General features: G+C 38.7%; 1 protein-coding gene and 1 long non-coding RNA gene across 7 annotated transcripts in view; one reads left to right on the top strand and one right to left on the bottom strand.

Annotated features, from left to right (window-relative positions):
- The window catches only part of LDB3 (LIM domain binding 3), a 123,223-nt gene that overhangs the window by 48,239 nt on the left and 47,820 nt on the right, over positions 1-27,164 (top strand). For 3 of the 6 annotated variants that reach the window (XM_063339155.1, XM_063339152.1, XM_063339157.1), the window contains exons 5-8: positions 12,419-12,441; positions 15,911-16,114; positions 22,710-22,879; positions 23,840-23,876. In XM_063339155.1, the coding sequence (XP_063195225.1) occupies positions 12,419-12,441; positions 15,911-16,114; positions 22,710-22,879; positions 23,840-23,876 (434 nt within the window). Of the gene's footprint in view, positions 1-7,545; positions 7,953-12,418; positions 12,442-15,910; positions 16,115-22,709; positions 22,880-23,839; positions 23,877-27,164 lie in introns of all 6 variants that reach the window. The other 3 variants (XM_063339156.1, XM_063339151.1, XM_063339154.1) reach the window with 2 other exon arrangements.
- On the bottom strand, positions 1,072-26,089 carry LOC134517554 (uncharacterized). Its single transcript, XR_010071665.1, has 4 exons — positions 25,700-26,089; positions 23,172-23,226; positions 17,249-17,402; positions 1,072-4,097 (listed from the first exon to the last, which is right to left on the bottom strand). It is a non-coding gene; the product is annotated as an uncharacterized LOC134517554 (long non-coding RNA).

Genomic DNA, 27,164 nt, shown 5'->3' with positions numbered 1-27,164 from the left:
ATGTGACACATTTCTCCTCAGCCAAAGTTAATATCATTTTTATCTACCACAGTGAAGGTAAATACCTACTATAGTAAATAACTTTTGCCCACCCCAGATAAGTAAAGACTGAATGAGTGCACAAGCAGTGAAACTGCCACAGTGCAGTGTATTAATGATCTGTATGTTGCTAATTTCTGATTAGCAGAACCAAAGCATCCAGCTGTCCTCTGATGTGATCTGCTCTAACCCATTCCGAGCAGCTTGTTTTCATCGAGGCTGCAAGAGGCCACCAAAGCTTCTCAAAATATACACTTGCTTTTGTAGATTCTTGGGTTTCCCCAGGAGGCACCGTTAGACTGTGCCTCAGCGTATCCAAATCCTGACTACAACTGAAAAGACACTGATTTGGAAAGAGGACATCAGGGCATTTGAAATCTTGCATCATATTGCATTCTTGTCACATTATTCAAAAGACATGAGAATAAAAAATGCAGAGGATAACAGCAAGTGGCAGAGGAAATGGATGGCTTGGTTTCTGTTGTCAAAGCTCGTCATCTTCCATAAAATAAATGTTCCTATTAGAATAAAGAGCATTCATTGACTGTACCTGGCAACTCATCATCTGTATCTTTGGAGACACTGAGGAGCAAGGATACCTTGAAGATGGTATATATCCTTAGGCTCCAGCACTGGGTAGGACACTTCTAATGCTGATGCATTTAATTAGACAAATGGAGAGGAGGTAAAATCTCCATTGCTGCAACTTTACCCCTTCTGTGAGTGCCAGTTTCATCCCTAGCATGAGTATAAATAAGAAACACTGAAGATCAAAATACATGGGGAATTAGGTCATATTCTACTGTTTTTGGCAGTTCTGACTTCCATAGATCAATTTTAAGTAATTTTTATAAAAAACATGCTTTCCAAATTCAGAGCTCAGAAGGTAACATCATCCCTGTAACTGCTGCAAATATGTTCGAACTAACAGAAGACAATGCATTTGGAGAGAATAATTTGATTCCATTTTATTTTGTCAAATTTGAAATCAACTTGTCTGGCCGTTTATTAATTGAAACAGAAATAATGTTATTTTGCTCCGCATCTTGTAAGCTTTTTGGCAAGGGAAGATGAAATTAAGAATTTCTCTTGCTCAGAGTTGTCTCTGCTTATATCGTGATTTTATAGAAGTTATCTTGGAGAAAGTTCTTGAAGAATCACCAAACAGTACTGTAAAATTCCTAGAACAAAAACGATGGATCACTCTTCTTGTTAGGCTGGTGTTCAACTACACCAGCAAAGTAATAGGGACAGGAAGGAGGAGAGAGTACTTATTTTCCCTCAAGAACTACACAGAATGCTGTTAGATTTCAAGGCAGCAAGTAGACTTCAGAGTTATGTCTCTTCAGGGTTAATTCACCAACACAAGTCTTATAACTGTCTTTTGGGACCCTCAGTAGCACCTGTGCAGGTATGACAAATTTGCCTACTTCCACCACATAAAAGCTTTTATTTTCATGACTGTATTAGGTACATTTCTTCCCTGCAAGCGTCAATTTTAAAATTGCTGCCATAGGTATTCCAAGCTGTTTACCACACAAAACATTTTTCTCCCTTAAATATATACCCTATAGAAAGCTAACTCCACTCACTGTAGGTTTTTTTAAAAAGTCCTAAAAGTGCCTTTAGTGTGAAAACTATAAGGTCCCTTTACATTTCCTATATTAACCCTACAGAGAGAGATGAGGATCAAAGGACTCAACCCTTTCTCAGGAGCATGTTGTCTCACACTTAAGCATTCTGTGCGTCGGTGCTTAGGAAAGGTTTATAGGAGCTGTTGGAGGCAGCCTATTCTGAATGGGCTACAGGCAATACTGGCAGCTGGAAAAGAGATTTACTGGAGCCTTTCTGGAGGAAAAGGGTGGCAACTAGGAGAAGGTATGGTAGGAAATAAGGTATCTAGCAAGGTATTCAGCAAGGTCTTCTTAGGTGTAGGGTCTTTGGCCCAGGGGGAAGGAGGTAGCAGTAGAGTGCTGGAGTGGGAGGCCCTTTGCAGGTCAAGAGGACTGACATTTGTGTCACTAGTATACATTGGTAGACAACAGTAATTTTTAACTGAAGAAGACCAGGCTGGATGGGGCTTTGAGCAACCTGGTCTGGTGGAAGGTGTCCCTGCCCATGGCATGGGTCTTGGAACTAGATCTTTAATGTCTCTTCCAACTCTAACCATTCTATGATTCTATGAAAAATTCTTCTCTGAGGGTGGTTTGGAAGGGAATGAAGGCATTGAACCATTGGAGGAGCCTTAAAATCCAGAACAAAAAGTCTTTACTGATACAAACAGTGGTATGGGGATGTTGCAATAAGGTATGTAACAGTAAATATACTTTAAAAATCGAGGTTTCTTTGCTTGTCCCTTTATTATTTCTAGTAACAGGATCACTGTAGAAATGAAGAATTCCATGACACATAGGCAGAAGCTGTCACCTCCACATCACTGCTTGACAGTGTTTAGACTCTGATGGTTCACATGAAATGAATTCAATTACATTTCAATAAACAGCAAAAAAACTACATTACAAGACAGTCACGACAGTCTTGTCCTCAAAAATCAAGAGAAGTTTTTCTCACCTTCCTCTGAGTCAAGGTTAAGGCATGGCAATGTTAGCTAAAAAATCTGCATGTGCAAGTTCAGTGTCTAGTTTAAACCATAAATTCTCTTGTACATTATTGCTGATCTGATTGCAGCTTCCACTAATTTTCAAGCATGTATTTCTTCTTTGACTGCTATGGTCATGGGGTTTTTTTTGTGTTTTAGAAAAATAGGCATACATTCTTTTACAAAGATTTAAGGAAGGTGTAAAAATGCCAGAGTTCTTCACCATGATAGAAATTTTTCTACATTCCACAAGTACCACACCTTCTCTGCTTACTTTCTTGAGCTGATCAATGCTATGGATGATACAGGTTCGGCAACCATAAGTATAGCACCAACTCAGCTGTAGGGCTATTATTGGAAATAAAAGTTTCAGTGATTTACAGTTTCACTGTTTCCTTATCTGACATTAATCTCAAACTTGAAACAATTTGCATTTAGTTTAGTCGAATCTTTTTGATTTAGTCAAGTCATTTGGACAGGTGTCGCCTAGCTGGTAGAAAGGGCATAACTAATGCTGAAAGTATTCAAATGACAAGAAGAGCAAGCCTGAGTCCAAGGATTGAAACTAAGCCGTCAGCAGTCGGTGGGTTCCTGAAGCTTTTCAGGGAATCACAACAGAAGTGAAGATTCAGCTCAGTGCAGTTCAAAACGTTCAAGCTGAAGCTTTAAGACTAAGCATACCTTTAACATTTGTCCCTTTGCATAAAGGTATTAAGACAGCCTCTTTAATTTTAGTAATATGACTATGCGTTGTCCTGTTTATGAAACAGTACTGAACACTTATTTCAGAGTCCCACTGAGGAAATCATAATGCTTATGATTTCTTTCCTGTCAAATTTGGGAAATATGTGGCTGAGAGAAAATAGACAAAGGGACGATTGACTTTGTAAGTAAAGCATAGGATAGAAGAGCTGGCTGAGCAAAAAGCTGTTTGTTGGATATCTTTGAGCAGAGTCATTTAATGCCATGGTGCCTCCATTTCCTTCTTTCTATAAAAAGCTTAAAGCAACAGCTGCTTCTTGGGCATGTTGGGAGGTCAAATTCATTAGTATAGTGTTGAAATTTTTCTCCCAGAAGCGCAGAAGGTGCATAAAGACGATTTGCTTCTCACTTCTCTGATACGTAAGGAGTAGCATTTGCCTTTCATAGAAATTGAATATTTATGAAGAAAAGAATAATAATATTTCAGAATGGAAATTGAACTGATTCGTAGCTTCCTTTTATTCCCCCATGTTTGAGACTCCTCTGCATGTATCGGCTTTAAGCTCATTCACTGACGGTACACTGGGAAATTAAAAAGCAGTTTTCCCCTCGTAGTTGCAGGATTGTTGCAGGATCTCATCTTCCTGGCGGGAAGCAGTCCATTGCTCGGTGTCAGAGCCTCCTCTTCTGGTCGGCTGAAGAGTAGCATCAGACTTCCGTAGTTTGAAACATTTTCTTGCTTTTCCAGCCACGGAGACTGTGAGGCAGAATGGGATGAGAGAGATGGGAAAAAGGGGAGCTTTTGTTACTGTTGGCTGCGTTTCATGTGATGTAATGCTAAGGGCCGTGCTGCTGCTCAGTATCAGAAATCTGACCTTCACATTCAGAAATGGTTTCAGAAATGCTGCATTGATCTGGTATTCCCACTGAACCAGAGGAAAAAAAAAAATCTAAAATATTCTACTGGGAATGAACTGAATGAGGGTTTCTTTGTCAATCACAAAAGGAAAGAGCTAAATAAACTGATTATTGGGCAGTAATTCTTTAGAAGTTACACAGCTGCTTTCTTAGACACCTCCTGTTTCATCCCTTTCCCCACAAACATAGGGAAAACACCTACCTTAAAACTACCACGAATATTAACTTAAAATGGAGAATTCTAACCTGGCACTGCTGGGGTCCTGGGAATCCTAGTGCTGAGTTACCAGCATGCTGGTATCCCAGCTAGAAATTGTTTGCAGATTGAAACCAAAGCTCCATTCGTGTCATAAAGGTGAGCAAAATCATCAACCATGGTTTTTGATGGTGGTCCTGTAATTTTCCCTTTTTCTACTCTTAGCGTCCAGTAACACCAAAACTATGAAAATGCATTAGGATTAAGGCAATATCTGGCATTTCTCTCATTAGCAGTTGAAACTGACACTTTATAATCAGATCTCCTTGCATGTCCTTTTATTATGGGGTTTAGAAAGGAAACTCACAGTTAACTTAGATATGAAGCCACAGAGTTTTCAGGACAACAAACAAATACAACTCTGGCATATTTTTTTTCTTTTCTATTGCCTCCGTATTTTTTTTTTTAATATTTGTTTTGTCCCTCTCTGCTAGCACGTAAAATGCATTTGCACCAGTGGTGATAATTTAGGAACGTGGCCTTGTGCGTTTGTGCCCCTCTTACATTTTTAGAGAGAATCCCTGTTTTCTGTTTATTTAATGGTACTTGGAAGCTTGCTGTCGGCCACTTAAAGGTTGGTTCTTTGCTATTTTCTATGTCAGGGTATGTGACATAGACAGGGTATTATGACTGAAGTATATAATTCAAATGTATTTATTTTAAAAGGTAGAGCCTGAAAAACGCTTTTAGGATTATTCCTACAGCCCCAGGCAGCTATTAATGCCAGTTAAAATCACTTCCTGTTTACTACTAAGAAAAATGTCCTCAGTTCATTTTATCTGCCTTACATTTTTGATTCAAAATGTATTAAATGTATTTTATGTTATGATTAATTATATCCTTAAATCTTTAGGGGTTTTTTTTGCAATTAATTTTAATTAGTCAAGCTATAATATCTCAATTTTTCAAATGTAATCTCTCTAAACTTAAATATACAATGTAGAAAAATCCAAGAGCAGAGTATAAAATATTTATCTTTCTAGTGAACCTTAGTATCCAGATCAGTAAATGCCATCAACGATAACCAATACTAGCAAAAGTAGCAGATCAGAGGTCAAATTATTCTCAGGCTTATGTTTCATGCAAGGCTACGGGAAAGATGCGTGTAAGATGTTAAAGATGGCAACTGAAGCAGTGCCAGCCCAAATGAGGCACAGTGTCACTGTGGGCCACCACCTTCTCTTGTACAGGCTTTCATTGAGGGCAGCCTGTGGGATCCATCCCTTCTTCAGGATAATGTCCCCTGCCTGTCCCTGTCCCCCAGAGCTGGACCGCAGCATGCTGCCAGCATTACTGGTGGGCCTCTTAACTGTGAGCATCACGGCATCCAGGTACCAGTTATGGCTGCAGTGTATCTAGGTCCAGAGGGAGAGGCTGAAGTGATCCTTCTCCTGTAGCAAAAGACATGTACCCTAAGTTAGGCTGGAGCCAGGAGCTTCTGAGATAAGCTACAAATTGATATTATGGCTCTAGAGAAATCACTAAATTGCCAAACATTCAAATAGTTTGTTGGGTACCTTGGCTATAGGTATTTTTTTTTTTTTTAATTCAAAGCACATAATTACAGACAAACAGAAGTGATGAATAAAACAGCTTTTGAACCTATATAATTCGTTATTTTAAAACATGTGCTGATGAATTCCAGCACTCAGGATTTGAGGTTCAAAAGGCAAACATTAAAGAGATGTTAAAAATAATCAGTATTAGAATCTTGCTATTCATGTTCCAATCACTGAGCCTTTAGAAGTTAAAGAATAAGAAAACTGAGAGTAAAGGTATAAAATGCCCTCCTGAAAGTGAAATTTCTATTCCTCTCTGATAAAATTGTCCAGACTGCAGGTAGGCAGCCTTCCAAAAAGTATAGAGCTGTAGGCGCTCCACGCTGCCAGTAGCTGGAAGGGAAAGAGGCAATTTAACCCCAAGGGCACTCTGTGCTTCCCACAAAGTGCTGAGTGCACTCCAGTCCCAGGGATTTAGCTGGTGTTGCACCAGAATGAGCGTGAAACAGTGATAGGGTGCTTTAGGCAACATGAGCACACAAGTTTTACATGAAACTTCCTCAGAACTCGTGTGACAACTAATTTCCTGCATTGTGGTGCTGAAAAATCAGTAATTTTCTTTTTTGATATTACCTTTTATTTTGGTTTCACAGAGCCGCATTAATAGCAAATCATTTTTGAAACTGAAGCATAGTTCTGTATTTTTCCAGGATGAGGTTTTGGTAGAATGTTTGTAATTTGAGCACCAGCACAGACTTCTCTGGGTATAGCTATTGTAGGAGAGATTGCTGTGATTTGGACTAAGACAATACATCCTGCTGTCCTAGTTACGAACGTCATCTGTGACATGACTGTAAGATCATACACTCATCATCTACATACTCATGTGCACATTTCTTCCAGTGGAGATTATGCAGGAAAGGATGAGAATAGAAGCATCCTCTCTGTTGAGCAGTAGCTGTTCTCGACTCCTCTTGGTCTATCTGCTAACCATTCTGCATGGCCTAATTAGCATGAACCAGAGCCTGTGGAAGCAATGCCATGTGTGGGCTTCGATAACCTCAAGTGTCCTCATGGGAAATAGAATGGTGTGGTTTAGAATCATTATGTTTTTATAATAATGGCATTGACTTTTGTGTTCGTATATGCTCTCAAATGATTCTGACCTCAAGACACTTCTTAAAGATTTCTTAATTATCCTAGAAGTTAATGGACAGTGTTGTCTTTGTAAAATTATTGCTATGAGGTTAACTAGTAGCAAATGCACTTTTAATGTTAAGCTTTATTTGTTGATTTCAACTAAAACTCAGTAAAAAAATGCTTGAGTATGTTTTGCTTCCCTTATTTTGAAATAATGCATTTCTTTGTTGAAAATCTTCCCTGAAAGGTTGGATGCTTTGGCCCCAATCTACTTATTGCAAGTTTTTCAATATGTTTAGAAAGCAGAAATTGCAGATATGTTATTTTTGCATGTGTTCTATGATTGCTCTTTTCTTTTTTTCTTTTCTTGGCCTGCATGTTTGCTACTACAGGAACCTGCTTGGGAAATCAATGGCAACAGAACAACCTTCAGTCCTCTAACTAACACGGCGACTGGGCCTATGAGTAGTATTTTAGAAACCAATGGAACGTTTTCAGGCTACCTCAACAAGCAAGAGATCAGCTTTTCAAATAGCTCTTCCTACTTAAAGACTACCACAGTTAGAACTTCCATGTCCTCTCAGTCTGTGACTCCCGACATTTCACCTGCAAAGAGTAACCTAGGTTCCAAAGTAAGCCCCGTATTGACTGATGGCAATAGCCCTTTACAGCAGCTGAGCCCTGCAAGGCAGTATAACAACCCCATTGGCCTTTACTCAGCAGAGACTCTCAGGGAAATGGCTGAGATGCATAAATTAAGTCTCAACCGAAGGGCTTCACAAGGCGGACTTCCTAGAGGGTAGGTAACATATTTAATATGTCAATAAGTAATGAATTTGCTGAAAAATGAATGTAGTAGTACCTACCCTATTGTGCATTTGTCTGGTAATCATGATTAAGGTCTGGAACAACCATGAAACTTTCCAGTACCCCCCAACACACATACACAGTACCAGTACAGAAAAACTCTTGGTCTTTGGTATCTGAATTGCAATATGGATTGTCAATAGTCATCAGAGCATGAGGAGGAGCACGATAACTGAAGTAACTGTGATCATCTCAGGGTTGCGGCACTTAGCAGTTTAAACTAACGCATGTAGTCTCATAGAACCAAGTATCGCTGTCGGCCATGATAGAAGCTGCTATAAAGCAGATCTCATCTTTGGCACTTTCCTAAAGAGAAATTGCTTTGCCCAGCACATCTGACGTGCCAGTCTACTGGAGTGTCCTGCTATAATTCCTGCCTTAACGTATTGGGTTTCCTATGCAAAGTGAGTCAAAATTGCAGTATTTTGAATCCTCTGGTTTCGACATTGTTTCTCACATCCATCAGCTTTGCTCTTAACTTGTATGTAACAAGGAATGATCTCTAGATACTACCCAGGTAGTCTGATCCCATGCTGTCACAGTTTTCAGTGTTACTGGATTGCAGATCAACTGTTTTATTAGTAGGTTTGTGAAGTGAGGAGCTTAGGCTACAATACATGAGAAAAAGCAATGACAAACATGTTTTCCTAATTTTTCTGCCTTCATGTATTCATTTGCAAACAAATCTCTAATTTGGTTTTTTTTGTGTGTTTATTTAAAATGGAGATAAAATTCTTATTATGAATATGGGAAAAAGTGTACTTATGACACTAGGGACTTGGCTATATGAGGAAAAACAGAAAGTTCAGACAATCCACTCGAGATCTGATAGCAAATGATATTTTTAAGTCCTTTATATCCCATTGCAGAAGCTCTTTGCAAGAGTTAAACCAAGGGGTTTTAAGTTGTAGCAAAGTAAGGATATTTTATCCTTATAAAAGAGCATAGATACATATTCTAGATGATTCAAGCAGTTTAGGTGATTCATTGTAACTCTCTTGAGCACTCGGCAATAACAATCCTAATTAACTCATCTCCAAAAATCCTATCCTCTCTCCTCATAGTGGGTAATTAAGAAAGGCAATTAGCGTTTAAAAGAAAATAATTTCCTTTAGTAAGCAAGATCAGCAAAATAAACGTCAGAATGATTCTCTCTTAATTTACAGTCTTCTTGAGGAAAACTAATCCTTGTCTTATTTGAATACACAGAGTTTCCTGGGAGTATATCTCACTACCTTGCTCCCAGTAGCTTCACAACCCTCCTTAACATCTGCACGGGTAAGGGTGAAGGGGCTGTATTTTGGATGGCTCGGCACTCCGACTCTTTCTTTGGTATCAAAATTACAATACAGCTGCATCCATCTCTCACCGAAGGCAGTGTGAACCGTTCGATCGATTCCAGAGGGCATTGCGCTGAGACGATGTAATGTGACAGTGATCGTTGGGGTGTGAAAAAGGTGTACCTGCAGAAAACACCTCACTGTCTTCTCTCTCCTGCTTTTCCATGTTTCCTGTCTCCTTTATGTGTACGCATGTTAGTGCACACTTGTGGCACTGCACTGAATTACAAAGCAAGGTTCTACCTTAGAACAACCACCTGAGATGACTTTATTTAGTTTGAACAGAATTTTAGGGAATTGCTGTCTATCCACCTGTAATATCTGTAGCACTGAGGAACAAACAAGAAAACTTATGAGGTCATCTAAATGTTCTGTTAAAAAAAAATCAGCTTTTATCGTGCAGCCCAGGAACAACTTGAATAGGTGAAAGATCCCAGAGCTAAGTGCTCTGCCAAATCATCTCTGGACTTTGTTGTGGACATCCTGTACAACATGAGATACTGCGTAAAGATTGTGAAACTATGGTGCTCCAAAACTGTGAATTTATTATGCTTTCATGAACATGCATTTAGCAGTTTGGCAAAAGCTGTAAGAAAATTCAGGTTTGGGGGGTTGATCTTAAGGTATATTTCATATTTCAATTTGGTGTCCTTTTCACCAAATGATTTAAACTTAATTGTGTGAATTACTGTTAGAGGTTTAGCTAAACCCTTTGGAAAATCCTATCAGAAAGCTAAAATTTATTTTGAGATTATTTTCTTGATCTGGGAAGAATAACAAAGCATCTGTTTCGCTGATAGACTTTTATGTTAAAGCTTTATCACCCTGGCCCAGGGTGAAAAATAGACGTGGCGTCTTCAGAGTGTGGAACTTCATGTGCTGAAAGCTCTGGAAAGGGAAGTATTAATAAATACGAAGAGTGAGTCATAGCTTGTAACATGTGGTTCTTTTTCATTCCAGCGTAAGTTATTTTTCACATTGTAGGTCAAGGGCAGTAAATACCTGCCCCACAAGTACGTGCCAGGTGGCTTGGGTTACTGGCTTCTTGCTCTGTGACCTCTGTGAGCAGCAAGTTGGGTGTTTCATCCGTGTCCGTATTTAGAATTAAGCTAAAATAATGTGTGGCTCTGAACTGGAGAGAATTTTCTCATCACATACTAAACAGAAGAAGTAAAGACTTACTCTTTTTGAAGGAAGCTGTAGTAGCCTCTTCACACCTACAAAGTCTTTAGTGAAACATGTGGCTGTTGACCTGTTCTTGCTGTGTGCACATAATGATTTTCATCTTTGAACATATTTTTATATGCAAACAAGTGGTTCCTCTAATTAGGGGATTTTAGGGACAGTAGTTCTGCCTTTAAAATATTATGTGTAAAGCAGAGGCCTGGATTAGAAGATTAAAGCACGCATCAGAGTCCACTTCAGAAAATGATACTACTACACCATGTTTCGTTGTAAATGAGTGCCCAGCTGTCCTGCACATACCTAAAATGGATATAGGATCACTGATGTGCTTACAGGCTACAGCTTGTTCCTAATATATCTCTACTGGTTCCTGTAACAGACTGATATATTTGGCTTAATGTAGGGTTTATGAAGTTAGAATAATATTCTCAAATGCGAGAGCCTGAAGAACGGTAACTGCAGAAGGTGGTCTGTGATTGCTTTTCCATGGAAATGCAGATGGGCAAAGCCTTTACTGCAGCTTTGGCTCATCAGTGTTTTTGATCATGAAAAAGGCAGCTGGATGAGCAAATGCAAAAGGACCGTATGTAAAAAGATGCAGTAATATCAAAGGTTCCGCGAGGCAAAAGCAGGAGACAAATCCACTTTGAATGTCACTCTAACAGTATGACGTTGCTGCCCAGTATTTTGTAGACACGTAACAGCAGCAAGTAGAAATATTACAGCAAGTTGGACGGTTCAGCGCCCAGTTCTGTCAACAGCATTCTGTGCAGCTAAATAAGAACTGTTTATTAACTGATCCTGGCCTCTCTTCCTTTTTATTTTGCGCAAAATATGATGAATTCCTCTTGTCCCAAGAACATAAGATCAAAATATGGGTATTCTAAGCTTTGAAAAAACTAAGTTAAAATAAATGTCATAGCCCATTAATGTTATTCATGCAACCAACCAGAAAGAGTTATTAGCAAATAATATAATATTACAGTCTGAGCACACTATCTGTTCATCGCTCCCAGCTTTGGCCCGCATGAGGCCTATGTTGAGTTTTATATTGTGTTTCTTTGGAATTACTGTGTGAGCCGCCATCACTTCTTATTTATGCAGCGAAGCAGGATGTAGCACGAACATATGTTTTTTCGTATTGTGTACATACTAGATGGAATAAAATATCCTGGTACAGATGTCCAAAAAACCACATAATGCACAGACCTGCTTCATTTCACATGGAATAAATTAGGAACGACTATTCTGAAATCAACTGGCTTACACCACTGTTGGCGTAATGTAGGTACAGTCAGATTTAGGCCAACGGTTTCTTAAATACAAAGGCATTTTCCTTAGTTTTAAATCTAAACCATCTACCAATATATTCTTTGGATATTCTCCAGCATGTAAAAGACCAAAAAAATCAATCTTGCAATACCAACTCTGAGGGCAGCCTGAGGAGAACAGACTTCATCCCTGAATATTTACTATCTGAGAGAAGAATATGATCTCTACCACTCATTTGCTATTTTCAGATGAGAATATGCTCTGCAAATGCTTCTTTCTTCCCTCCACTCCCTCCCCCCATACACTTTGATAATAGTACTTTTAGGGATGCACAGCAATAAAATCATGTTCAAGGGTCAGCCAAAATGCCATGGTACCCTACTAGGTCCTAGTGGATCAACTATAATCCCTACGTTTTTTCCTTTCTTAATCATGTTGGGGTTTTCAGGCATACATTTACTTTTTGTTCTTATTTGTAGATGGTCTGAACAAAGCTTTAGTAAGCTTCTGTAAATACCTTTTGCCCTTTGCACTCTAAAAACTCTTGACTTTTTCTTTTTGGTTGGTTTTGATGTTGTTTGTTCTCTTTCTCTTCTTTTAGGTCATAACCAACACCGCTGCCAAGTTAGTATCACTTCTATATAATGCCAAGTATTTGTGCTACGCTGTATGTGTGAAGATCTGTTTTCTGGGGTAGCATGATCCCTTGTGCTTCTGCTGTGTCTGCTTGCAAGTGGAAGTAATTTTTTTTTAAATCTTACTGGTACAGCAAGCATCGTGCACTGCCACTGGTGCCCAGTGGTGCTGCTCCCACCACGTGTTCGGCATTTCTTGCTGATGTTCTAATGCTGCAGATGGAGTTAGCACCTGAGCTTGCTCAGTTCCTGCAAATGCTTTCAGATTTTTTTGTCTCTACAGTCCGGGTTTAATTCCTCCTAACTCTTTACATAGTCTTCATGTCTTCAGGATTTGGAGAACCTTATCTGAGCCTTTTTTGGTGTATTAGTGATGTATTTTTAGCCTCAACATTAAATTAATTTCCAAAGTCCTGCTCCACTAAAATTCAAATTTAGGTTGGTATGAGATACTGATATAGAAAAGATCTAAAAAGTAATTTTTCTTAGTAAACATATTGCCCAACCAAGAAGCAACTATTGATTTGAAAATGTGGTTGGTCTGCTTTATTTAGGAAAGTTCACAGAGTCCTCAGCTCTGATCTTGAGTTTCCTAAGGGCAGAGGATTTGTCTTTAAATTCCCGCTTTCTGTCTCTGACCTGAGTGTTGTCCTGTGATTGCTGGAAACTGCGTTAAATTCACCAAAAAAATAAATAATTATATTAGTTAAATGTCAAATTTAAACTGACAAAGAAGGTTAGAAGTAGTAGGATACGTAAAGTTGAAATAATATTTACTGCATATCATTTACACTGATCTGGCATTCTCTGTTGATTTTAATGAGGTATGGGTGTGATATCATGCAAATGATGTAACTCCTTTGGAGTGACAAAACTCTGGCCAATTTACATTGATAATTATTCTGTTACAGTTGTCTTAGAAACCAGAAGTCATGTTATAGGGGTGTTTTTAATCTTACTTGCTTTGGGATTTATTTTTCCTGATCCTTTCACAGCTTGGTAGAAAAATCCCATTCGTTTTGCAGAGGTGCTTCAGCTGTCTGTAGGGTCTTACCTCTGCCACTTTGTCCTAGGGCACAGCACCCCTTACAAGCACTAATATCTTCAGTTTTCTTCCAGAGTTATGAAGAAAACTCTGCAGTTGAAAATCTGTACCCTTTTCTCTTATTTTTATGGGAATCCTGTTAACTTCAGTGAAAGTTTTGCCTTAGGTGTGTGTAATGTGACTAAAATCTCTTGAAAAACATCACTGGAACTGTTTAAATACCACAAGTGAAAGCCTAAATCACTGCTGCTGCTACTGTTAGGCAAGTTTCCGCTCTTCTAGGATTACTAGCTTTTATTTTTGTAATTGATTTGGAAACCAATTGCTTTGAACTTTATTCTTTAAAAGGAGCGTATTTAACCTCTGTCTTTTCATTCACACAGTCTTCTCAGATCTTGGGTTTAGAATCTCTTCAATAACTCTAACAGTGTGGGGAAAAGAGAACACTAAATTCAAGATCTGGAGGACCTGTGTGTTCATAATTATCGTGTGATCGTTTAGGGTATCACAAAGAAAAGAGATACCATTGTTAAAGTAAGGCATGTGCATGCTGAAAAGTCAAGAGCCTAACAACCTGCACCTCTGTACATCACCCTTCAACAGCTGATGTCAGTATAATAATGATATTGTCATAGTTGATGAATGGAGAGCTATTTTAAATGTGAAAATGTCTTTGTAAAAAGATTGTTTTCACTTTTTGAACGCATAATGCAGCTTCCCGGTTTGCTCCCTTAAAATGTTGATGTGTGTAACTAAAGGCATGGCTGTAATACAGCATGTGTTTATTTACGTCTGCGTTCCTTGTGCATGTGGCTGTCAATGCTCTATCAAGTATTTTGACTGATGTGTGACCGTATCTCTCTTACTGTCCATCCTCAGTCAGGGCATCCCACCAAACAAAAGGCTGAAAGCACAGTGGAGTCCCCTGGCTGGGTTCAGAGGTAGCACGTCACCTTTGGTAGTCTCTGGGAGATTAAATCAGATGGCTGCCAGCTTCACTTGATTTTCCTTCTTCCTTCACACTGGATTAAGGGTTTGGTTTTAACACTCAGCCTCTGGGGCTCACCCAGGGCAGACAGGCACACTATTGTTCCCTTGCCAACCAGAGAGGCTGTTGTTAGTCACATGAAAAAATTCAGCGAAAGACTTAATATTAGCTGATAAACTTATGGTGTAATGGTTTTAACCTGAAAAGGAAAATTGTTCCAATCAAATGGGATTACATTTTTCAGAATTTCTTTTTTGGGGGAGATATACCCATTTCCAGCTTTTGGGCTCTGTTCAAAATGAAACCTTTGTGAAATACCCATTATTTCCCAAAGGAGAGAATTCTCGGTTTTGCCCAGTTTGGTGAGCACATGGAATCTATACTGCTGACATCCTCCTCCTGCTGGCAGGGCAGGAACAGCAGACTGGAGATTCATCTGATCTGCCATAGGTTAGAGAAGAGCAGCTACTTCAGTGCCTGGCAGGTGAGGTTCAGTGTGCTCAGTCCTAACTCTAGGACTAGAACAACGCACAAGTAGGCGCTACAAGGAAGCCAGGTGCTCTTTAGCTGAAGTCTGACATTAAACTCACTTGTTCTGCTGCAATGGGAGCTTCAGTTAACTTGCTCATGGCTCTATTTCTCAAACAAAAAAATCTCTTCCTCATAAATGGAGCCACTGGAAAACATGGCGGCTACTCTTCCAGCTGCAGTTGTCCCATTGATTGCAATGTAGGATATTTTGATCTGAGACTGAGCATTTGTGATGCTGTAGTGACACTTATGGCTGGCTGTACAGGGATTTTGGGAAGAGTAATTCAGTCTTTGTGAGAAAAGCTTTGAAGATTAAAAGACTCAAGTATTACATTTCACTATGATCAATAATCCAGACAGAAAGTACTGGAACTTTCTAAATAACGGAGGACCTGACATCTCTTCACCCCATTGCACTTTCTAGTGCTTTGTAAGACCCTTCTGAAAGAACGAATGGATGCAGTGAATAAACTGGGAATTCTCTGCAATATGTGTGTATGCCCATGGGCATGCATATATACGTATGTGCGTGTATATATGTTTGTATGCACTTATATGTATATATGCATGGATAATACAATTTTAAGATGTGTAAGTATCACATAAACACTTAGGGATTTGTCATGATTTTTATACAATGACAATTGTTTCACCTTTTTTTCTCTTTATGCATCTGTGAGCCAACATAGAAGTGTCATCCATGAGCGCAGCCAGCTTTTAGCTGTTACATGTTACTTATGTTGTCTCTTACCCTCTGACAGAAGCTTTTGTGGTGAGATGCCATGAACAGACCTGTGCACTCCTCTGTTGGTGCTTTTTCTCTCACTTAACTGTCACACCTTTCTCCTTTCTTCCCCTCCTTTCCCTGTCGAACCTCACTCTTGCGTAACCCAGCACGGAATTCACGGAGCGTTTCAACCCCAATGTCCTGAAGGACTCTGCCCTGTCTACACACAAACCCATTGAGGTGAAAGGCCTAGGCGGCAAGGCTACTATCATTCACGCCCAGTATAACACCCCGATCAGCATGTATTCCCAAGATGCTATCATGGATGCAATTGCAGGCCAGGCACAAGCCCAGGGTGGAGAATTTGCTGGGTAAGGTTATTTCTTTGTGTGGAATGCTCTTTCTCTGCATGATACCTCTAACAGTCCCTATGTGCATGACACGGCAGCTCTTCCTGGACTCTTTTTTCTGGAGTTTCTTATGCGTGAAAAATACAAATCGATCCTATATAGTGTTTGAAAGCACTTCATCGTTTTGAAGGTAAAAGGATGGATGGATAGTTAAAAAATGTAATGCTTCCCTTTTGGTGTTCTTCCTAGAACTGGTAAACTTACAGAAATATATCTAGTGCTTTGTATATGACACGGGATGGCTTTTCATTTATGATGACCATGCTTTGTAATAACCACTGTATTATATGCATAAATCAGAAAGAACAGGAAAGGGGGGTGGAATTTTTATGGATACATGAAGAATGCTAAATATTTATTTAGCACTGGCTACTATTTTATTCTTCAGAATGGAGTGTTGTGCTGTATTATCCCTATTCCTAGTTTACACATTGTACATTGGTCTTACGCATATCCTTTGGATTATGGCAAAATCCATTGATCTTTAATAATTCTGCTTTTCCAATGTATGTTTCTGGTAATTTGATAAACTTATCCACAGTTGTTATGACTTAACTGAAATTACATGTGTGATGAAAGTAACCAGGTTTCTCTCCTTTTCGGTATCTTTCTACCCAAAATAGAACTTACCTTCTTTTCATGTGACACCAAAATATAGGTGTAGCAACACACTTTAACATAGTTTCTTTTGAGTATGTTAGCTGCAGGCTCATTCAAAATGTAGGTGGTTTATGTATTTGCTTGTGCTCCCTTTTACTGGCCATTTTTTTTCTCATTTAATTCTTTTTTTTCCCCCCGCTAATTTTTTTGCACCAATATTATTCTGTTGTTCATCACAACTCTCCCTAATGATGGATCCCAAACAATACCTTTAGTTGGTTTTGACCGTGTCTCAGTGAATCTCCACAGGTGTAAGTAGACTCATATTTCCAATTAGCAAAGTACAATGAAAGAACTTCATTCCATCTGTGTTCTTTATAATGGTTCACATCTTTCATAGGTATGGATTATGTGAGACATTTTATGATGTATCAGCATTTTCTACTAAATGCTGTGACATTACATAAGGAGAATACTAATGTTTAAAAATGTTACCTATTTAAATGATCAGATGATTACAAAGTTTCACTGCTGAGCACGTGGATCTTTTTCATTTTATAAACAGCACATTAAAAGAATCTCTCAAATGCGGTTCCAGTCACAGTAGTGGCTCCGCTGGACTGGAACACACACCATCGTCTTTTCCCACCTGTGGAAGAGATGAAAACACACTGTGTTGTGCAGAGAGGAAAAATGCCCTTTCTACAAAATCCCACACAGGGTGAGAGGAGTCCAAAGAGTGCAAGTAGAACTGGAAGATCAGCACACTTTCCAGGGGAGTTAGGGATTTGTCTTAACATGTAGACTTGTCAAGTAAAGAATCAAGTAAAGAATTAGAGAGGCTTGAATCATAAATTACCTTATGGTGGTAATGAATTATATTTGTATATACTTATATCTTGAAAAGAGCCAAATGAATGGATACGTAGATAAAAAATAAAAAATAGATTTTCGTGGACTGTTGAGTTGTTGCACCAGTAGCAGCAAAAGCTGTGTTAAATACCACGAGCAAAAGCTCTGTTCTAACTTTTTTTTCTCATTTTCAACATGGAATCCACCTATCGCATGGGTGGTTTTGAAATGGGATGATTATTTCCATTAATCCTATTGTATCAGACAGTCCTAGTGGAACATTATTCTTTGCAGACAACTCCATGACTATGTTCTCCCCCATAATGTTGCAAAAAAAGTTTTTCTGTGGGATCCACTATATAAACTACTGTTAAAGCTTTTCCTTCGTTTTGGAATGTGACTCCTAAGTCTAACATTCACCTGGGCCCAGAAGAAACTGATGTTTTTATTCCTGTGTGCAGTCAGGGGCAGGGCACGCTCTAAACCTACTCTGCTGTGAGCTACAGCCTGTTTTGTAACTTCTTTTTGTTTAACTTGTAACAGTGAGTGAACAATTTTCTCAGTAAGTTGTTTTATTACAATTAACACAGCATTTTTAATCTAGATATAAGAGCGAGGTTTGTGCTGATATAACAATGGCCTACCCATTGACTGATATTCATTCAATTAAACCTGTAACTCATTTCCTTAAGGTGTTGCTTTCACCTCTGTGATATTCTGAAGTTTAATTTGCAGTGGAAACTGAGGATGTTCTTTAGTTTGCTTAGTTTATCAAGTCTGAGGTAAGATTATGCTTAATGCAGAAATATTTGTACAAGAAGTTCATCATATAAAAGCAGACCAAATTGTGTACTGATTCATTGTGTCTCAATTCTCTGCCTATAATTTGGTCTCAGCACTTAATTACTCTTCTTTGGGCTTTTCAGTTTATGTTAGGGATAAGCCCTGATGCCACCAGGTATATGGAAGATGGTGAGCACACTCTGACTGCAGATCTAAAGGGCTTCTGTTCTTTTTGGCAGGCAATAGCTGGACACACTGCTTACTTCTTTTATCAGTGATGAAGGATAGACAGGCTTAAGATAAGAATTCATTTTCTAGTTTGACCATTTGAAATCAGTGATTTAAGTCAGTGAGATCAGAATCAGCTCACGTCACTTAGAAAATAACCCACACGTACTGGATCACCATGGAAAACACAAAGGGAAGCATAGAAATTATAGAAATTATCTATACTGCAGTTATTCAGACTTCATGCTGAAACTTAAAGGTAGAAAAATTTGAATGCCCTGACTTTATATCTTTTCTCACTCTATGTTGCTTTGTTTTAATTGATTTTGATATACCAAGAACCAAGAGTTGGCTGCAGTAAAACCACATAGTCAGTATATTTCAAGTATGTTTCTCTGAAACCTCTTCTAAATTCCATTGTACAGTTTTAGCCAAATTCACAAGTCCTGTCAGTACACATAAATCCAGCAACTTTATCAGGATTAAGATCTAACAGTTCTAGTAGCAGAATCAATAATGTGATTGTACAAACTAAAGTCTCGTGTATCCTGTACAATAAGTCAACTTGTCTGGATAATGTACCAGGCTGCACGAACCGTTTGTTTGTTGGGTTGGTATTTTTTTTACCTCTTGCAGCTTTTTTTTTTTAATAGTTGGAATCAGTCTAATATTCGAAATCACAATATTTCATTGTATGTCTACATCAGGGGTAGAACACTGCAGTGTTGCTAAGTTTTTACTTATTATCTACTTAAATTAAACCTGAATAATGACTCCAGGGAGTGATTCACGTGCTAAACCATAGTTTATAATGAACTCCAAGAAAAAAAATCATATTGATATTGATTCAAAGAGGTTTGAATGTCTTTAAAGGTTGTTTTAATGTTAATAATGTGTGACTTGTATGATGATCTGAAAAAAGGGGACAATTTTTTATTGAATCCTACTAAAATACCTTAGGCTGTAATAGGAAAAACCCTCAAAAGCTCTAACCCATTGGGGAAAAACTTTTTTCAGTAACATCAATTTAAAGTAATATGCTTAAAGATACATGATATTTCTGCACATACACACCCAGATGGAAAAAAATTAAATTAAGAAGAGGTATAACAGAGGTATTAACCTGGTTATGTGCATCTTTAGGCTGTCTGTAAGAATCAGCTGCCACATTTATGTTTATGAAATGCTCATAATCAGCTATGTGCTCTATTTTACACTTCCATGCTGAGCGGCCTATATGTCCTAGTTATTAATCTGTAATATAATTACGATCTTAAAAAAAGAAAAAGGCCTGTTGCATAAAAGACAGAGTTGGAAATATTCCAATGCATTGCATTAATTTAGTTCAATTTATATGAGCGTGTTTCACTCTGCTAGGGAAGGTTAATTCACCAAGCTCCATTTCCTGCCTTAATCATCTACCATAAGGATATTAATGTCATATTTATGCCACACATTGCTGCTGCGAAATTTGTGGTCCAGCCTCTAGCATTTTTTAACTGTCTTTGAGATAATGGCATATCTATGCATACACTTTTAAACTGCTTTTTTTGTATATTGGTCATAATATAAGAATAAAGCGTTTCAGCTAGAGGATTTAAACAAAGGAATTTGAACTGTCCATGACTTACAAACCACTGTTGCCATAGTAGTCCACAGTTGAAATCAGCAGTACTATCTGCCCAGAGGTTTATTATCCACTGTACAAAAGCCTGCAGCTGTGAAATTTGTTGTCATATACAGCAGTTTTTTAAGCTTCGGTGGGATTAAAAACTAAGTCTGGAGATACAAAGTTAACTGTTGGCCAAACCCAGGCAGTCACCTATAGCAGTAACACAGGGCAAGGTACCATGTGCTTAGTCACTACTAAGACATAGGCCTGAAGTGCCCCTGGGAACTTGAAAACTGGGTCACCTTTTGGGGACTTTAACTGGACCCCTTACAGTGGCACAACTTTTCAGCGTAGCCAAGAGTGAGAATTGGCAGCAGAATGGTCTTGAGGGGGGTTGCTGACTTCACTTTTGCTATTACAGAGCATCTCTTTTCCATATAAAGACTATTTCTGCATGAAGTCAGCAGAAGGCAGAACTCCCTACTGACCGTACTTGCCTGCCTCAGCAAGCCCTTCTGCTGCCCAGGGAGGGTCAGAAGAGGAAGACTGCTGCTCTCTCTTCCGTCTTCCATCTGAAGACTGGCACTAATTTGTCCCTTGGTGCACACAGGAGCAACACTAGTGGAAGCCACTGATGGCACACCCTTCCCAAAATAAACAAGTCCACGTTACGCCTTCCATACCTGCTAGTGTTTAGATATTGTAAAGATAGTCACCTAGGAAACATGAGCTGAAAAAGAAGCTGGAAAATGCTGCTTCTTCCTACAGGGCATCTTCCACACTGAGAGTCATCTTTACGTAACTTTAATGTTTTGTGTCAGAGCTTAAACTGAAGAGTCTGGTTTTTTTCTAAGCTATGCTCCATCATGTAGGTGATTGTGCTGAAACGTATAAAAGATAAATTACTGGGTTTTTTACCCTGCTGGATCCTTAAGAAAGTGAGAAGTTTGCATACTCTGGGGGTTATGAGGAATATAAATACTGCTCTAATAAAAAAGAAAGTCCTAAAGAGATGAGGTGCTTTTGGGGTCCATAGCGTATATAAGCATATATCATGTTTCTGAGCCCCTTGCAGTCTTACTTGTAGAACTCATCCCATGCTATTGTTACATGCAAATCCATTAAAACAGTGTATATTATGCAGTGCTGAAGAACAGGAGTGTGTCAGCTGGAAAATATTGATATTTAAGGCACTACCTGGTAATAATTTTTTATTACAGTATATGTTACTGCTGTACGTTAGATATCAGACATGCTTCTTAGCTTTTTCATGGTTCCTCTTAGGCTTTCAAATCACAAACCCAACTTCTCTGTAGATTTTCTCTGCACAATGGTATCTTAGAGAACACTATCTTTGAGCCTGAACCACGGAAGAAACGTAGCAGGTGACTGCTCCCAGAACTTTATAGCAGTGGCTTTGCTGGACCAAATGGCCCGTAAGTTTTAACAGGGCCATTTCTCAATTTTCATGAAGTTGAGCATGCTGCTTGCAAAGCTCTATATGGAATAGCATGTTAAAGCTGTTACAATAAATCACTTGCTTCAAAAATAGACCTTGTATTTAGAGAAGTCATGGAGTCAAGCTACTCCAAGCACACGTCATCCCCTCAGTATATATTTCTGCAGCTCTGTTAATATTTAATTTTAACCATATGCTATGCAGTAGTTATTTTTGCAGAAGAAAAAAAGCTATTAAGTTACTACGTCTGTTTCTAGCTTGCATCATAAATCAAAGAGAGGTTTCCTCACTTGTGGTACAAAGCTTTGTAGCTTTGACTTTAGGTGTGCAAAATTGGAAGTTTCTTCCTGGATGTGATTCTGCTGGTAAAGATTTCAGATACGAAATATGTATGTAAGTTTTGAGTACAAGTCTAGACTTCTTATGCTTCACGTGTTTAGTAGACAATGAATCCAGAGTTACGGCAGCTGGAAGTTTAATTCAGAGTTTGAAAAAGAATCTCTAGAAAAAGCTCTAAAAGCCTACCACATTATTTTTGTAATGAAATAAGTTTTCTATTTCTAATTGCAATCTTAAAATACACTGGCCCAAAACTGTAATGAGATATAACATAAGAGTATCAACATGAAGCTGTTTTTATAAGAAATAATATGGGACAAGAATGCTCAGAGAAATAAATGTTTTTGCCTGGCATAATTCTCCCTCATCACCACCCATTATTCTAACCACCATAAGCTTGTGGCTGCATTGGCTGAGGAATCATGAACAGACATTTCCAAGCTTTTTTCCCCTGTTTTGAATATGCAGATTTGAATGATAACAGGCCATTTCAAAGGCAGAATGAGCCATAACATTCTTAATTCACACTACATTGATCTATTGTCTTTTTTTTAAAAAAGTGCTGTTTTCAAAGCCATGTTTTGGATTGCTGTTATTCTGGATGAGAAGGTGTAAGACCAGAGAGGGGCTGGGATGAAAGCTACCACATACCGTTTCACAACCTTTCACTTTCTGAATTGCAGTACCCTTCCTCTTAAAGATCCTCACGTAGACAGTGCCTCTCCGGTGTATCAGGCCGTGCTTAAAACTCAGAACAAGCCTGAAGATGAAACCGAAGACTGGAGTCGCCGTTCTGCCAATTTGCAGTCTAGGTCTTTCCGCATCCTAGCCCAGATGACTGGAACGGAGTACAGTAAGTCGAATAACAAAACATCCCCTGTATCCTGATTTTAGATTCACGTCTTTATTTCCTTACCCCAGTATTAGCAACTGATACTCAAGGAAGACTCACATCCAACTCATAGTCATTGTCAGCGAGGGCTAAGATCAGAGAACCCTGGATGTAAACTAGGAGATCAAAGTGATCAATCTCACTTTATGCTTTATGAAGAAAATTCTTTGGTTTGCCAGGGGTCTCATCATAAAGGTATAACAGACTATATAGCAAAAAAAGCATTTGGGACCCCATAGTTATTCTTACTTACAAGACAAATCTCTGCAGTGTAATCTTTCATCTTCCAGCAGCCTGGACGTACAAAGCTGTCCATTCATTAGGAAAAAAAAAAGATAATTACCTTATGTATGTCTCTCATAACAGTCTTTTGACTTATTGAGGTAAAAAAAATCATGGATCACCAGTTGTATTGAACCTATGGTTCTGTCAGCCCTGTTATCTAAACCTAGATCTGCTACGAACATCATGGGAGCTTGAACTTCGTTGCTTGTTGCCCATGGAAATATTTTTCTGACCACCTGGTACTAACCTCAGAGCTTGTTTCTGATCTAGAGAGAAGGAAGTTCAGGGGGCTTCCCCACTTAGTATTTCCTCCTCGTAGGAATCTGCTGTGGCCTCTCATGCTTTTCTACAAACCAGCAGGCCCTCTTTGTAGAATCATTGCCTGCAGCTGTGGGACATTGCTAATAAATGAATGAGAAAGTAATTGTAATAGCTGCTTTTCTACTAATGTCCTTCTTCCTGGCTCTAGGGAACTGCTCCTCTTTGTGCTGTTCTTACAGAAACCATTGCTGCAAAGTCAGCATGAATGCACCTTTAGATAGGCTTTTGATAAGTTTCTAAAGAACTTATAATTTCATCATAAAGCCAATTCCTTTCTTTCTCTCTTTAACTGAAACTTTTTTTTTTTGCCTGCAGTGCAAGATCCAGATGAAGAAGCCCTGAGGAGGTCAAGGTAGGCAACTCCCTGTGAAAAATATGGCTTTCTCCTTACTGATAACAAAATAATGTTTTAAAACAGCATTAATATGAATGTATGTTATTATTTTTGTCTTAAAATATTCTAATACATTTACTTAAAAATCACTAAAATTAAAATGCTATCAGTGAGAGGCATTTGAATGAAAAGGATAACAAATTAGCATGTTTTTAGGAAAGACAGTGCAAAATTCCTGAAGTGTGTGTTCAAATCTGAAAGCTCTCTGCACATGCAACCTTCGTGTGCTTTACCGGGTGTGTGAATGCAATGAGTTCCTAAGACCAAGCCCTGTGTAACTACTTGATTGTGTAACTGGATGAAAATATATAATGTTGTGATAGCACTGAAATTTGTGAGCAATTTATTTGGATGACCCTGTGGTTGACATTTGAGTCTCCTGAAATAATACAGTAAAGGAGTTGTTTCCATCCATATCCCGAACCATTTGATTGTTTTGTTTGGAATAAATACAACCCAGATCCGTAGAATGTGGAAGCACAGGACTGCTTTTGCTAGTGAATATATGTATTTGTTTCATATGATCTACCAAAAACGCTGAAAAAGTTAACATCTTCAGAGATATAATAAGGAATTAAGATTTATCATCATCTTATGTTGTCCTGCATAACCAGGAAATAGATTTATTAAAGATTCCTACGTTGAGCTTAAAAACTGCAGCTGAATAAGAGCATCCTGCCCGCAAGCCGGATTTTCTGTTCGCATGCTTCAAATCCCTGTATCACGTTAGCTACACTAAGCCGCTGGCTGGGTTTGTGATGTGTTTGATACTCAAGCCACTTTCTCCTCTTTTTAAATTTTTTTTTCCACTGTCATGTGGCTTCTATAAAGGTTCTGAGCTTTTGATCACAGTGCAAGTTACAAATGTTGAATCAGTGGGAAAGATGTCTGTCATCTTCCCTGTGAAAATGCAAGTATACTTTCAGTTTATGTTTGCTATAAACCTTCCATTGCAGTTCACCGATGTTCATGGCTAGGTGTCTGAACATCAGGCTTGCTGTTACATCCCTCAGGGATTATTTCTTCCCTCAAATGTACAAGCCTAATTCTTATTAAAAGTATTGTGCATTATCTGTTTTGATGTAATAGCACGCATCCAAATCCTTATTATGATGGGATTTAAAGCGTTGTGCTGAACTTAACAGTCCCCCATACGCATCTGAGAGTAATATGTTGTTTTAAAGAAATCATCTTTCTAGCCATAGTCTGTGGCTTTGGAAAATACTAGATATTGGAAACTTAACATGATATCAGATATGTTGAAAATTATTATCTAGTGACACATCAACATGCGTAAATTGCACATCCTATTCAGTGTAACTTAAAGTACATGACTATATCCACTGTGCTTTGCGCATTTTCTGCGGTTTTGATGTATCACTGTGTTAGCCATTTTTTCACAAGGACAGTTCTATTTATGCACAGCTGTATTACCTAAAGAGGTTTAAGGGCATTCATTGCAGAGAGGCAGAAGGGAATATATGCTAGGTAGTTATACGGGTGCAGTGCAATTGGCTTGAGCTCTGGTGCAAGGAATGAAACGCGGTCTCCTTCCTACCTAACGGATTGTCCTAGCCCTATCTTGGTGGCTTGGTACCTACCTCAAACGTTACATACTCCACTGCGGATTTGGTAGCAACAGCCCTGGTTACGCACGCATCCATCACATACTACTCTTTTGGGCCTATTGGACCCCTTCTGTTTAATCTTTTGGCAAGGCCCTGACACTTGTGATTTTGTAAGGGATGGAATGACCTATGTCAGATGCACAGAATCCGTACCTTAACTCCACTCTTCCAGCACAATAATGGAGTAGAAACTCCTCTTCAGTGGCTACTCTAGACAGCCTGTACAACCACACCTTTCTCCATGCCCACAGTTTGGGATCACCTGGAAGACGTCCTTAGGCTCCTGAAAGGAAAAGGTTTCCATGGAACTGTGGAACCTGAGTCTTGACAGATTCAGTGTTGCATTAATCCCATGCTGTGCTGGCATTCTGGAAAAATCCTTCATGTTCCAAAACTTGAACTGCCAGAGACTTCACAGTGTGGGGACTCTTGGTCCCAGGACATGCTGTGAGTGATCTCTCACTGGTGCTTTCTCTTGTCTCTTTGTGCCAGCTCTTCAGTGTAGTCAGCAAGAACTGTGTGAAATGGTGATCAGGTTTCTTACAAACACTTGGCGGGGAAAAAAAAAAGAAAGAAAAATACATGTGGCTTATTTTTGGCAGAACTGTTTTACATAAAAATAGTCACTTCTAGATCGCTGCTTCTAACTTCATGACATATGCTCTGAACAGAACCCATACAGCTTGGGAATTTTCAAGTGGCAGAATATTCCTTTTAGTTAATATTAATGAGTGCATTGCATGACTGTCCTTTGCTCATGCTACTGCTATTTTGAAGGCACAGAGAAGATTATATCTTGCTATGAAAACTTTCCATTGCTGTTGTGATGATTGTTACAGAATATTTTCCAGAAAGATGGTATCCATTTCAAGCCAAACAGATGTTTCTGAATACCTTTTCCTTGAATGGAGGGGTATATCTTTAAAGCAGTAAGGAAATTCTGAAATTTCATATAAGACCCACTGTAGCTAGTATGCTCCAATGTAAATTGAAAAAAATGCCATCACAACTTTTCGGCTAGAAATACTTTATAACCTTTAATTACTTAAAAGCATAAAAGATAGTTTGAGAAGTCGTACATCAAGACTTCTTTAGGAGTGTTACTTGCATGACACTGTTACTAGGAACAGAAGATTTAGAAATATCAGTGAATTTGTTGGCATTTACTCTGTTTATTGTTTTGTGCTTTCTTCAGCCTGAGGAGCAAAACCAGCCCAGCCTGTTTATTTCTGTTTGGCTGGTTTCACTCTCAAGTTCCGCTGCATTAACACAATTGTCTTGCATTTTGGGTGTAAATAACGAGGGGAAAATTACCTTGTTTGCAATGAATAAAAAACGTTTTGTAAATAACAAGAACATTTTATTTTCCATTCTGTTTGATACACTTCTCTTTGACTGTGCTCTCATCCCACATCCTCCTCCTTCCCCTTTTTATTTAAAAAATCTGAATTTAAATTATAGAACGTCTAGAAAAGATTAAATCCTGAGAGGTGCTAAGCATTGCTTACAAATTCCTCGAGCGCCTCCGTCTGTAGCCAAAGGTTGCTAGGGGTGTTCACAGGAGGTGGCCAGTACTTCTGAGGACTGTGCTGTGAAAATCCCATGTTATTTTGCTTTT

This window comes from Chroicocephalus ridibundus, chromosome 6 (genome assembly GCF_963924245.1).
Source record: "Chroicocephalus ridibundus chromosome 6, bChrRid1.1, whole genome shotgun sequence".
In the NCBI taxonomy this organism is placed as follows: Eukaryota; Metazoa; Chordata; class Aves; order Charadriiformes; family Laridae; genus Chroicocephalus; species Chroicocephalus ridibundus.
Note: the sequence above shows the minus strand (reverse complement) of the source record. Positions and strands in the feature narration are given on the sequence as shown.